The sequence below is a fragment of the Geotrypetes seraphini genome, chromosome 1 (genome assembly GCF_902459505.1).
Source record: "Geotrypetes seraphini chromosome 1, aGeoSer1.1, whole genome shotgun sequence".
In the NCBI taxonomy this organism is placed as follows: domain Eukaryota; kingdom Metazoa; phylum Chordata; class Amphibia; order Gymnophiona; family Dermophiidae; genus Geotrypetes; species Geotrypetes seraphini.
The window spans coordinates 475,208,171-475,221,567 of record NC_047084.1 but is presented as its reverse complement, the minus strand read 5'-3'; the positions used below and the strand labels follow the sequence as shown (position 1 = coordinate 475,221,567).

The window sequence follows — 13,397 nt, the reverse complement described above, 5'->3', positions numbered from 1 at the left end:
GCACGTGACTGTGGAGTTTTGTCAGCGCGGTCATCTTCAGGAGCATTTGGCGGTTTGTGGACCGGCAGGAGAGTGGCGGTGGCGGTTTCAAGCGGCAGTGCCGGCATTTTCTCTCCTGTTGGTGGAGTGTCGGTTCCGGGGTGTGCAGCCGCTGTTACAAAGTAAAAAAAAAAAAAAAATACGGCTCAGGGAAGTGGAGGGGGAGAGGGAAAGGGGGCTACTTTGGAGGGAGGGGTGTGCTGGGAGGCCGACAGAGAGAAGGGGCCAGAAGTGACAGAGAAATACAGGCAGGGGGCCAGGCAGAGAGAAAGAAAAACAGGGAGCCAGGCAGAAAGACAGAGAGACAGACAAACAAAAAATGGGGGCCAGGGAGAGAGACAGACAGAAAGATAAATAGGGGGCCAGACAGACAGACAGAAAGAAAGACAGCCATCCATACAGTGGCAAAGGAAAGAGAGAGAGACAGAAAGAAAGGCAGGGGTCAGGCAGAAAGACAGAGAGACAGAAAAACAGGGGGCCAGGCAGAGAGACAGACAAACAAAAACTGGGGGCTAGGGAGAGAGACAGGGGGCCAGGCAGAGAGACAGCCAGAAAGATAAACAGGGGGCCAGGCAGAAAGACAGACAGAAAGAAAGACAGCCATCCACACAGCGGCCAAGGAAAGAGAGAGAGAAATAAAGAAAGAATGACAGACAGACAGTGGGCCAGAAAGACAGACAGCCAGCAGCCAAGGACAGAGAGAGAAAGAAAAAAACCAGACAGATAGACAGCGGCCAAGGAGACAGAGAGAAAGAAAGAATCACAGACAGACAGAGGGCCAGAGAGATAGACAGAAAGGGGGAAAGACAGACAGAAGGAAAGACAAACAGACAAGGGGTCAGAGAGACAGATAGAAAGAAAGAATGACAGACAGACAGGATGCCAGAAAGACAGACAGACAGAAAAACAGACAGCCAGCAGCCAAGGAGAGAGAGAGAGAGAAAGAAAAAAAATACAGAGACAGACAGCGGCCAAGGAGAGAGAGAGAAAGAAAAAAAGACATACAGACGGCTAGCGGCCAAGGATAAAGAGAGAAAGAATGATATACAGACAGGGGGACAGAGAGACAGACAGAAAGGGAGAGAGATAGACAGAAATAAAGACAAGACAGCCAGAAGCCAAGAAAAGAAAGAGAGAAACAAAAAAAAAATAAATAAACGACAGACAGTGGGCAAGGGAGAGAGACAGAAAGAAAAGGGCCATGGAGAGAGAAAGAAAGACATACATCCTATATAATGTTCCCTGCCGCCGTGTTTTCTGATCCGTGGCTGGATTCTATTTTAGAACGCGGCGACAGGGAACAGTCTGGCCACTCCACTCCTCCCGTCCTCGCTCACCAACCGCTGGAGGAAGCACAGGCAAGCTCTCTCCCTGCCCGCCGCCCTGTCACTCCTCACACGTGCACGACACCGAGCCAACAGGTCACTGCCCAGCAGAAGCCCCAACACAGTGCCGACCACAAGGGAATTGCGCACAGGAGCCCCGCCCCGACATAACCCTCCAAGACAAGCAGCACAGACATGGAGCCCCGAAGGCAGCCCGAGAACACGTGCCGACGCTGCCAAAAAGGCCCGGTGCACAGCTCCACCCGTGCAACCACCGCGCGCCAACTGAAGAAAACGCCACGGACGCCCGCCCGCAAGGCAGGCTCTCAGGATGACGCCTGCAGCTCCGAGCAGCCAGTGCTCCCGACTTGCAGTCCGCCAGGAAGAGGTGCTGTTGGACCGGGGGAGCAAGGAAGAGGGACAGGGGGAGCAGGGAAGAGGTGCTACTGGACCGTTGGAGCAGGGAAGAGGGACAGGGGGAGCAGGGAAGTGGAGTGGGGAGGGAAATGCTGCTGGTGAGAAAAGGGGGCTCGGGCTGAAAGGGAATAGATGGGAGAAGGGGGCTGGGGGGGTAAAAATGGGTTTGGAACTGGGGCTGAAAATAGGGGACATGTGAGGGAAGGAGGCTTTACTAGCACCCGTTAATGTTAACGGGCTTAAACACTAGTAAAATAATAAAATCCAATTAAAAAAAAAATCATTGATTTTTATCTGCTCTGGTATTCGGTAATTTTATTCTTTATAATAGTTTCCACTATCTTGCCTGACACTGAAGTCAGGCTTTCTCCTCATCAGGTTCTACTGTTTCCTTTTTTATCTCTCTTCACTTTTCTTATGTTCCCAGGTGCTGTGGCCTCCATGTTTTGGATTGATGCTGAATTAGGAAGCGACATATATCTGGATGGTAAGCAGATGTTTTTTTGTTGTCACATTATTATTATTATTTTAGTTTCAATGGCTTGGAAGTCTTGGTGATATATGTGTTGGATGACCTGTACAGCTCTGGGCTACATCTCCCATGTTCTGAATGGATGTGGAAGTGTATGGTCAGCCTTAGCACTGTGGAATTTGCTTACACTTTTTGGGCTTGCAAAATGTTAAACTAGTCTTATGTTGAATGATCTTAGGTACAGGGTTTATCTTATTTTCCTTTAGTGAAAACAGATTGTAGAGTTAGTCTTTCGTGCCAAAAGGACTGATAACTAGTATAAAAGGAAGTGGGAACGGACAATGAGCACTCCACTGAAGAACACTGATGTAAAACCAACTTGTTTATTTCATAAAAGGACACAAGCAGAAGCTGTGGACCCGACACAGCACTGTGTTTCTTCGTTTGAGGAACGCCTGCATCAGGGGGTCACTAAACATAAAAACATAACACAACATATTAAAACACATCATATAAAAATTATTTTTTTTTTTCCTAAGCCAAACAAGTAAATGAATGCCAGAGGCCAATCAAGTAAACAAATAAATAAATGCATATAAATATAATGAATGATACATATACCAAAGATATATATATATATGTGTGACAAACAAAACATATGATAATGTTAATGCACACAAAGAAACAACATCCCATTAACAAACTTGTGATCACCATCAATTTCATGATTTAAGCCATTTGATAAAATAGTATTCAATGTGTAAATTGGCAAAAGTATAGAATTGAGATCTCTCTCTTGACGTAAGGGATGTACAGTTTCCCCAAAAAATGCAGAACTGTAAATATTCAATTCACGGTAGAAACGGAGATAGTGAGACACAATGGGTGCTGAGGAGTCCCTACAGTGAAGCCTACTCCGATATTCAATTAAACGTGTCTTCAGAGGATGTATGGTCTTTCTGGAGGTATGACTTATTTGGTGCATGTTTAGCTTTCAGCAGCAGGTGTCTGTAGTGTATTCTGCTATTTTGTGATTTGCAGTGGGTGGATCTGTGGCAGCACTAGCAGGAAAGAGTGCAGTAAGCAGTGCTACTTCATAATCTTGAAAAGGAGTCTTTGTTCCTGACATGTGCAGTGGTTGGTTGGATGATGCTGGTACTTGGGCGCATCAGTATGGTTAAAATGACACAGCATCTGAAGACATGGTCCAGTAGTTAATATGCTCCTTACAGAGCAGGAATTTGTAAATCACTTTCAGTACTGCACACTGCTTCTTAACTGGGAACTGCTGTGATTTAGGCTCATAAGGTTCATTGTGTCTCACATCCAGTCTTCTTTTTTTTTTTTTTCCCATTATTTTTTATTTTCAAATTTTACATAAAGGCCTAAATTCTCTATTACTGCGTTTAACTTAGGCGTGCTTTGGACGTCGGATATAAGTGAATAATCATGGAGTTAAGGGTCTTAATTAATGTTAATTGGGTAATAGACGACACATAGACGTCCCTAAGTAGTACATAAGGAACTAACGTCTATCGAAAGCATAGTCCCGTCTGCAGCTCTGGACGTGGGCGTTCCGTGGGCGGTCTATGGGCGTGCCAAGTGGGGACGCTGGATAGGCGCTACCTGGGCGAACGCGTGCGTCTAACTCTCGTGAATTATGTAGACGTAAGAAACCCTGGTCTAACTTGGATTTCAATGCCGTTTCAACTATCGTAATTGCGGCTCTTTGTTACACGCGAGGCAGACGTCTACTGTATTTTTTATCAATAATTCCAATAGTAAATTTCAATAGGTATGTTTCATCTTTTCTCTGTCCTAATAAATATAATGACACCATAACAATGGAACACATTATATTGCATGGATAACAAACCACATTTCAGCCCAAACCATAATATAATATTCCCATGGCTTTTACAACCCCCTTTTTTGTCTCAACAAACAGCACTGCAATCGGCTCTCTTTTGAAAGCAAAGAAAAACCAGCACACATTATCAGCACTTAAAAAGAGAATAAACAGATACACACCTTAACATTCCAGCTTCCCTCATTGCAAAATGGAGGTGTTCAGTTGCACAAAACTGACCTCATTGTGACCTCATCAATCTGCATCTTCCAAAGTAATATGCCACAATTAAAAGACGTGGTGGGTGTTGAACCCACAACCTCTGGATGTTAGCAGCATAGGCTGGGCTCCTAACTGATAGAGCTACAGCTGTTTGACTGAGCTGTCTGTGCTTCATTAGGTATCATATCAGGATGAACTCAAATAAGTTTAAGCAAAGGAATGCCTAAAGATTTGGAACGTTTTCAAGTAGAAAACAAATATGAAATATGTATTAAAGAATTGCAGCACAAATAACGCCTAAACGGAACAGATTATTTACAGTCCTATATGCATTAGTACAGTGCTTAGAATGAAGATTAGCGTGTGAGAAAAACGGAGCTCCACCTCACATGCATTCAAGCACACTTGGGAATATGGGTTTGGGGCTCAGTGAAAGCAGCGCTTTTAGCCATTGAGCTAACACTCTTTTGTCTCAGCCTACTATGACATTATAGCTAAACTCCTTTTCCCTTAGCACTTCACTAAGATATGATATGACAAGGGAACGAGAGGAATTGGAGGTGTGGGTCAGTGAGGAAAGGCACTCTCTACCAATCGTGCGGCCTTTGAGGGTTCAAATCCCAGCCTGTATTTTACTTGTGGCGTATCAGCCTTCCAGGTGCACTTTGATGATGGTTTCCACTTCTTATAGGAGTTGAATATAACATTTCTCCATTTAAACATGGCATACGTTGTTAGTTTTGATCGTGGTAAAGTATACATTTCTGAAATGGTGAAGAAACAATAAGCGGTATAAGCAAATCCAAACTGCTATAAGCGCAAGAAAGCATTTGTAGCTCAACACGCTAATGCTCCTTTTCTGAGCTTTGCCATCTAAAACTCCCCGGTTTGACTCCCACCTTTGCTCATTTTAATAAGGTCCTTGTTTTTTCCTATTAGATCTTATAACATTTCCCTTTGCAGGCAAACCTATTTTCAACTTACCATGGCTCGGACATCCTAAGCAGTGATGAGAGGAAACCTTTCCTCTGACAGCAAGATGACATTTGTGGATTGCCTGGTTAATGTGCTCTCATCACTGCTTAGGATGTCCCAGCCATGGTAAGTTGAAAATAGGTTTGCCTGCAAAGGGAAATGTTATAAGAGCTAATAGCAAAAAACTAGGACCTTATTAAAATTAGCAAAGGTGGGAGTCGAACTGGGGAGTTTTAGATGGCAAAGCTCAGAAAAGGAGCATTAGCGTGTTGAGCTACAAATGCTTTCTTGTGCTTATAGCAGTTTGGATTTGCTTATACCGCTTTCTGCCATTTCTTCACCATTTCAGAAATGTATACTTTACCACGATCAAAACTAACAACGTATGCCATGTTTAAATGGAGAAATGTTATATTCAACTCCTATAAGAAGTGGAAACTATCATCAAAGGAGGAAAACAATACAAAGAAAAGACAATAATAATTATATGAAAGAAAGAACAGAATACAGGAAAATTATTAAATAATACACTGCATATATGTTTAAAATAAATATATGTTGAAATCATAATACTAAGGAAATACAAATTAATATATTGTTAAATGGAAAATGATACATTGATAAAATGTTATGGAAAATATTTAAATAAATATAAAAGATCAATATAGATAGATAGAAGGGAAATTTGTTTAAACAATTGAATATTGATTGCCTGGAATGGGGAGATTGTTGGGATTACAACTCCAATGTGTATCCTTAAGCAGCCAATGTATTGGGTGGGAAAGGGAGGGATAAGTAGAATATTTATTAGAATAATTAAGGGAGATACATTAGGGTTAAATATGTGTGTCATGAAGAAAATTTTTTGGATATTAAATATGAAGGAGGAAGGGAGGAATAAGATAATGAAAAGTATTAAAATATATAATGTCTCTTAAAATATATTCTATTAATGTCAATGGCCTGAATCACGTAATTAAAAGGGAAAAAATATTAACATTTTTAAAAAAACAAAAAGCAGATATTTACTGTCTGCAAGAGACCCATCTTAATAAGAAGGAATCACAGAAATTATCAGGTGGATGGATAAAAGAATGTTTTTTTGCTCCAGCAGTGGGTAAAAAAGCAGGGGTTGCAATCCTTATAAATAAAAAATGTATGGCCAATATAAAAGTAAAAAATTCAGATCCACATGGAAGATGGATACATATCGATATAGGTATGGGAAATGATACCCTGACGTTATTTAATATATATGCCCCTAATTCGAATCAATCAGAATTTTTCAAAAAGCTACAAAATATGTTATTACCACTGGCTGCCTCTAATTTAGTGGTGGCTGGAGATTTTAATGCTGTAATGGATCCATTATTGGATAAAAAACCAGGTAAAAATATTAAATCTTTAGGTCTAGATAATTTGGTTCAATCATGTGATTTGAAAGATATATGGCGTATTCTTCATTTTAATGATCGGGAATATTCATTTTGTTCACAGGTTCATAAATCATTTTCAAGAATAGATTATATTTTTGTTTCAACAAATAAAGTGCAACAAGTGATTAAAGCCTCCATTGATCCTATTATCATTTCGGATCATGCGGGAATATGGATAGAATTACAATTAGATCAATTAGAAAATAATAGACCTCTTTGGAGATTTGATAATGCATTGCTTGTGGATGACAAATTTTTAGAAAATTTTAAAACACAAATTAATGAATTTTTTCAAATAAATTTAGTGGAAGATACATCTATAGAGAATGTATGGGATGCATTTAAAACAACTATGAGGGGTAATATCATATCATATTCAGCTTTTATTAGGAAACAAATTAAAAAACAATATATAGAATTAGAAAAAGAAATAAAAATATTAGAAGCTAAATTGATAAGTAAATGGGAATATGAAGTTTTGCAAGCTCTTTTGAAAGTAAAAGGTAAATATAATGAATTAACTTCAAAAATGATAAGAAAAGATTTGTTTTCCAAACAAACGGTGTATTATGGAAATTCTAATAAGGCGGGAAAATTATTAGCAAATTATCTTAAGGCAAAAAAAAGAAGAACTAATATTAATGGAATAAAAGATGATAATGGTATAATAACAAATCAAACAAATATAATATTAAAACAATTTTTAAATTTTTATAAGGATCTATATTCTTCCGAACCTTATTTGGGGAAACAAAAAGATGGAAAAAAATTTTTAGATTTAATAAATGGACCTAAAATTCCTGATCATATAAAACGAAGTTTAGAAGAACCTATATCATTAAAAGAATTAGAAACAGCATTGAGATCTCTTAGAGTTGGATCCGCTCCAGGTGGTGATGGTTACACAGTAGAATTTTATAAAACATTTCAAAATATCCTCTCCCCACATTTATTAAAATTATATCAGACACAACTTATAAAAGGTAATATAAAAGGTACTATGGCTGAATCAATAATAATTGTTTTACCTAAGCCAAATAAAGATCCTACTTTGGTTTCAAACTACAGGCCTATATCTTTGATAAACGTTGATAATAAACTTTTGGCGAAAATTTTGGCTTTGAGATTAGCCAAAGCTCTCCCACATATTATAGATATGCATCAAACGGGTTTCGTTGCTAAAAGACATTCCTCCAATAACTCTAGACTATTATTTCACATGCTAAACTTATCAAAAAAAATGGATGAACCGGCATTTACAGTTTCTTTAGATGCCGAGAAAGCATTTGATAGGGTAGAATGGAACTTTATGTATCAGGCTTTAGAATGGTTTGGTATAGGTTCTGGATTTATACAAATGGTAAAAACATTGTATAGCTTCCCGATTGCAAGATTAAATATTAATAATAAGATATCTGATGGTTTTCAATTGCAGAGGGGAGTTAGACAAGGTTGTCCTTTATCTCCTTTGTTATTTGATGTTGTATTAGAACCCTTATTGTTAGCAATACAGCAAACGAGGGAGATACAAGGAATTCCATATTCAGATATGGAATATAAAATTTCGGCTTATGCTGATGATATTTTACTTTATTTGAGAAATCCAGAGTCTACCTTATCTTCTTTATTGGAATTAATTGATAAGTTTGGCAAATTTTCAGGTTATAAAATTAATTGGAATAAATCTGAAATTATACCCTTGAATGTTTACTGTGTAAAAGGATTATTTGATACTTTTCCATTCATATGGAAAGAAGAAGGATTTAAATATCTAGGCATTCAAGTTAAAAAAACAATTGAAGATACTGTAAAAGAAAATGAAAAATATGTATTAAAAAAAGTAACGGAGTTATGTGAACAATGGAACCCATTACATATATCTTGGTGGGGCAGAGTTCAAACTATTAAAATGATGATGTTGCCTGTGGTTTGCTACCAAATGAGTATGATACCTATTTATTTTCAGGGGTCCTTTTATAAGAAACTTAATAAAATTTTAACAAAATTTCTTTGGCTTGGTAAAACACCTAGAATAGCTTTAGTAACCTTACAAAAATCAATTAAGGAGGGAGGGGTAAATTTTCCAAATTTCTATAGGTACCATCAAGCCTATATTCTACGTCAGGGTATGTATTGGATCCTCCCAGAACTTATAGATAATGCACCAGATTGGTTATATTTGGAATGGCGCCTTATGTTTCCCCTAAATTTAGTTCATTTACCAAGTATTAATATACCTAAAAGATACAGAGAAAATAAAATAATAATGGATACTTGGAAAACATTGAGATTTATTGATAAATTAACATCCATCCCAATATATAAATCAACTAATCAATCCATATGGATAAACTCCAAGATCAAAGTAGGCGGAGCCCAAATCCTTTGGAAGAACTGGATTAATGCAGGAATTAGATCTCTAGATGATATTATTTCAGAAGGTAAACTGCTGGATTTTTCACAATTGCAACATAGATTTGGTCTTAATAAAACACAAAGTTTTAAATGGTTGCAATTGAAGCAGGCCATTCAGGTTGGGTTCCCTGAATGGAAATCATTAAACAATCAATATAGTTTAAAGTTCTTATGCTTTAAAGCAGACTTCCTAGGACATCAAGCCGCATTGTGGTATAAATTAATATCTGGATATTTAATTAAAAAACCAAAAAATGGTCTAAGAGACATTTGGAGCATTGAGATTGGACATCAAATTAATGCATCTCAATGGCCACTAATTTGGTCTTGGAGAATGGGATGTACAGTGTCAGCATCTATGAGACAAACATGGTTCTTTTTATTACATAGAGCTTTTTGGACCCCTACTCGTTTACAAAAACTAGACAGTTCTAAGTCTAATAGATGCTGGCACTGTAATTTAGAACCAGGAACATTAGATCATTTATTATACTACTGTCCTTATATTAAAATATTTTGGAATTCAATTTGGCCACAAATTAATAAATTAATGGAAAATCATATTGCAATATCATATGATACAATTTTATTTGGAACAATGATGAGAAAAAAAAGTCAAATTTCACCAGAAAATAATAAACTTTTATTAATTATGACAGGGGTTGCCATTCAACATATAACTAACAATTGGAAAAATTATAACAACCTAAACTACACATTTTGGTGGAATACAATATGCCATGTTTTTAAAATGGAAAGAACAATATCAATACAAAAGGGGACATATAATAATTTTATAAAAATATGGGGGCCATTGACAAAATACTGTAATGATTAAATAATAGAATACTTTTTCTTCCTTTCTTCTTTTAGAGATTTTCTTATGACACACATATAGGGGGGGTAAGGAAAACAATTTATATATAATATATTATAATATATGATACAAAATGTAACAAATGATTAAGAGATAATAGAAGGGTGGGGGGAGGGAAAATGAATAAAATTTATCCAGAATATATTATTTTAGATATAAATATGTTATTGAATAATTATCAATTGTATCCTAATATGTTATATACTTTTATAAAATTTGAAAATATTATATTAAAGTGGTGAAGGGGTGGGGGGAGGGTGTAGGGGAAAATCAAATTCAGACATACATTGTATTAGATATAAAAGTGATACCATGCATATATCAAATGTATTTTATTATTCTGTACACTTTTTATGAAATTTGAAAATAAAAATATAATGGGAAAAAAAAAAAATGAGATTCTTAAGTTGAATGCAGGAGAGGTGTCTAGATATGGCCAGACTTGGAGGAGGGGGGAGCAGAGATATGCTGGATAGTAGTCTTGAATGAGAAAAGATAAAAGCAAGAGGTGGAGGATGTCATGGAGGCAAGGAGAGATTAGGGATGCAAGGGTATTTGCTAACAGAAAGGGTGAAAGGTTGCCACTGGGGATGGAAGGAGATTAGGGAGTAACACTAGGTTTTGAGGTGGAATGGAGAGATGGCATGTAGGTTCCAGCCCTCTCCTCCCCTCCCCTGGTATGCATCAAGGAAAATAACAAAAGAGAGGGACAGATGTTGATGCATAGGGAGCTAGGTTGTGAAAGGTGGGATAAGAGGATTGTAAGGGATAGCGCTAATGAGCATGCATGAGAGACCTGCATCTAATGGAGGTGTCAGCCATCAAATCTACCACGATGCATATCCATTAGGGGTATCCTCAAACCCTTAACTGGCCTAGTGGTCGTTCATGACACTGTTGGGACATACCTCTGTAAACCACATGATACAGCAATGTAGCTCTGGGAAGCACCTAACGAATACAATATAAGCTGAAACACAAACACACTGTCAGCTATATATGTTTCATTTATTTGATGGATTTTATTGTAAAACATAAATCCATTGACTTGCTGTTGTACATAATAGATGGAAATATGCATAATATAGGATGCAACCACAAAAAACAAAAGGGAACAAGCCTGAAGAAGTATTTAATACCTTATTTAACTCAGATGGTGCTCAGAATCCACGGATGGAATACAAAAAACTCAGGATGGGGAACAAACCCCTAAAGAGATTGGTCATTGAAAGTGCTTCATTCTGTTTAGCATGTCCATAACATAGGTGAGTATTCAATGATTCCAAAAAATATAGTTTCAAAACGTGCAAGCAAACTTAACTTAAAAGTCCATACAGCGATGGTCCGGCAGGGTTCAGATGCGTTTTGCCAAGGAGGCTTCTTCAGAGAACCCGCTGTGCTGTGTGCAATTAATAATTAAATGCTTCCTGGTTCAAAGAAAAAAGTTTTTCATTTCCTGTGACAAGGATGAAGTCAGGCAAATGTCCAGGCTGCCAACAGATGGCAACGGGTTGCACCTTAAGATGAAGTCAGGCAAATGTCCAGGCTGCCAACAGATGGCAACGGGTTGCACCTTAAGATGAAGTCAGGCAAATGTCCAGGCTGCCAACAGATGGCAACGGGCTGCACCTTAAGATGAAGTCAGGCAAATGTCCAGGCTGCCAACAGATGGCAACGGGTTGCACCTTAAGATGAAGTCGGCAACATGGCTCCTGGAGAGCTACAGATCCTTGGAAGGGTGTAATAGTTATTATCCAACTATGATGCCCTCGATGGGAGTTGAAGCTGATGAAGATTGGCACTCAGGCCAGGATGCTATCTGGATGAAAGATCTGCAGTGACTGAACCGTGATATAGAGGCTGTGGCGTGTACATGCAGAGGAGGTCCAGCGGAGCCCCAGGGTCCATGCGGCATGACTGGCCTGGGAGTGTTCAGAGGACATAGTGGGTCCTAATGGCGGTCCTTTCCTTTTCCCTTTCCCCGGCCACGGCCTCGACTCCGGCCACGGGTGGCCGGGGGGGAACCTTGCCTGGTGGGAGCCTGGCTGGAGGAGGTCTGGGAGGTGGATTGAGGTCCAGGATCCCCATGGGAGGCAGTCTGGGTGATGAGCTGGGGGAGAAGTTGTGAAAGAATGCCACACATGTTCTCCAGCGCCCGGCGAGTCCCTGCCTGTTCTTCCAGGATTGCAGTCTGCACAGCACGTGTTGCAGACTGCTCGGCCACCAGGGAGGCCAGGTGCTGGTTCATTACATGTGTGGCTTCTTTTATCTCAGCCACCTCCCTGATGAGCAAAGTTTGTCTTTGGTGGAGGTGGTCACCCACCTCCACCAATTGACGGTGGAGCTCATCAGGGGGGGCCTCCAGCTCATCACCCTGATGGAAATCTTCCTCCCCCAGGGCTCCAACCTCATCCACCTCTTCTTCCCCCTCCAACTCTTCCCCCTCCTCTACTGCCCTGTTGTCATCGTGGGGATGAAGGGGGGGCGCCGGTGCAGCTTGTGTAGCAGTGTTCTGAGGAGGAGGGGTGGCGTATGATGTTCCAGCCACTGCTTCCTCCTCCTCCTCCTCCTCATCCCCTTCATCCCTAGCAGCAGCAGAAGGAGGATGGGACGCCTCTGCAAAAAGACAAGAAAATACACATTGGTATTAGTTGAAAGCGGTAACATCTGAGAACATCATTTGAATTGCATCACAGGTCACAATACTGTACATCCGGTCATTTACAAGGTATTATGCAGGCTAACATATGGAACATTAGCAACGTATTCCACATGTTAGGCTTCCAAGAGTATCAAAACAGGCAATGGCTTTTATTATATTACTATGAATTGCATTGGTTGTATAGTACTGTTGTAGTTTAGAAAGATATAAAATATGAGTAAAAACACCAACAAGTCAATGGCTTCTATGTAAAGTGATGTTACCTTGGTGCCCCAGGGAAGTATCAATGGCTCCCACAACAGGACCTATTCCAGGACCCACTATGTCCATCACCTCACTCTCCAGGACAGTCAGCTGGAGGTTGCCGCAAGGACCCTGCGCATTAATTCGTTCCTGCTTCCGCCGGACCTCTCTCCGCAGGGCACGCCACCGTTTTTTCAGAGCCTCTATATCACGGCCCTGATGGTGTACAGCATCTATGTCACTGCAGATTCTTCTCCAGATAGCATGCTGGCCTTCTATCCCAATCCTATCAGCTTCCCTCCCAAAGAGGGAATCATAGTTGGCCCCAACTTGGGCCACAAGGATCTGCAACTCTCCATGCAAGAAATTCGATTTTCGCTTTGAAGCCATGTTGCAAGGTGTAGCCATCTTTTCAGGCTACTTATAGAACACGTTCAAAAACACCCCCTGTACAACACCCAATGA

General features: G+C 39.6%; 1 protein-coding gene across 5 annotated transcripts in view; it reads left to right on the top strand.

The window, feature by feature from the left end:
- The window catches only part of CBWD3 (COBW domain containing 3), a 144,790-nt gene that overhangs the window by 51,068 nt on the left and 80,325 nt on the right, over positions 1 to 13,397 (top strand). For all 5 annotated transcript variants that reach the window (XM_033925029.1, XM_033925038.1, XM_033925020.1 and 2 more), the window contains exon 6: positions 2,209 to 2,268. In XM_033925029.1, the coding sequence (XP_033780920.1) occupies positions 2,209 to 2,268 (60 nt within the window). The remainder of the gene's footprint in view (positions 1 to 2,208; positions 2,269 to 13,397) is intronic.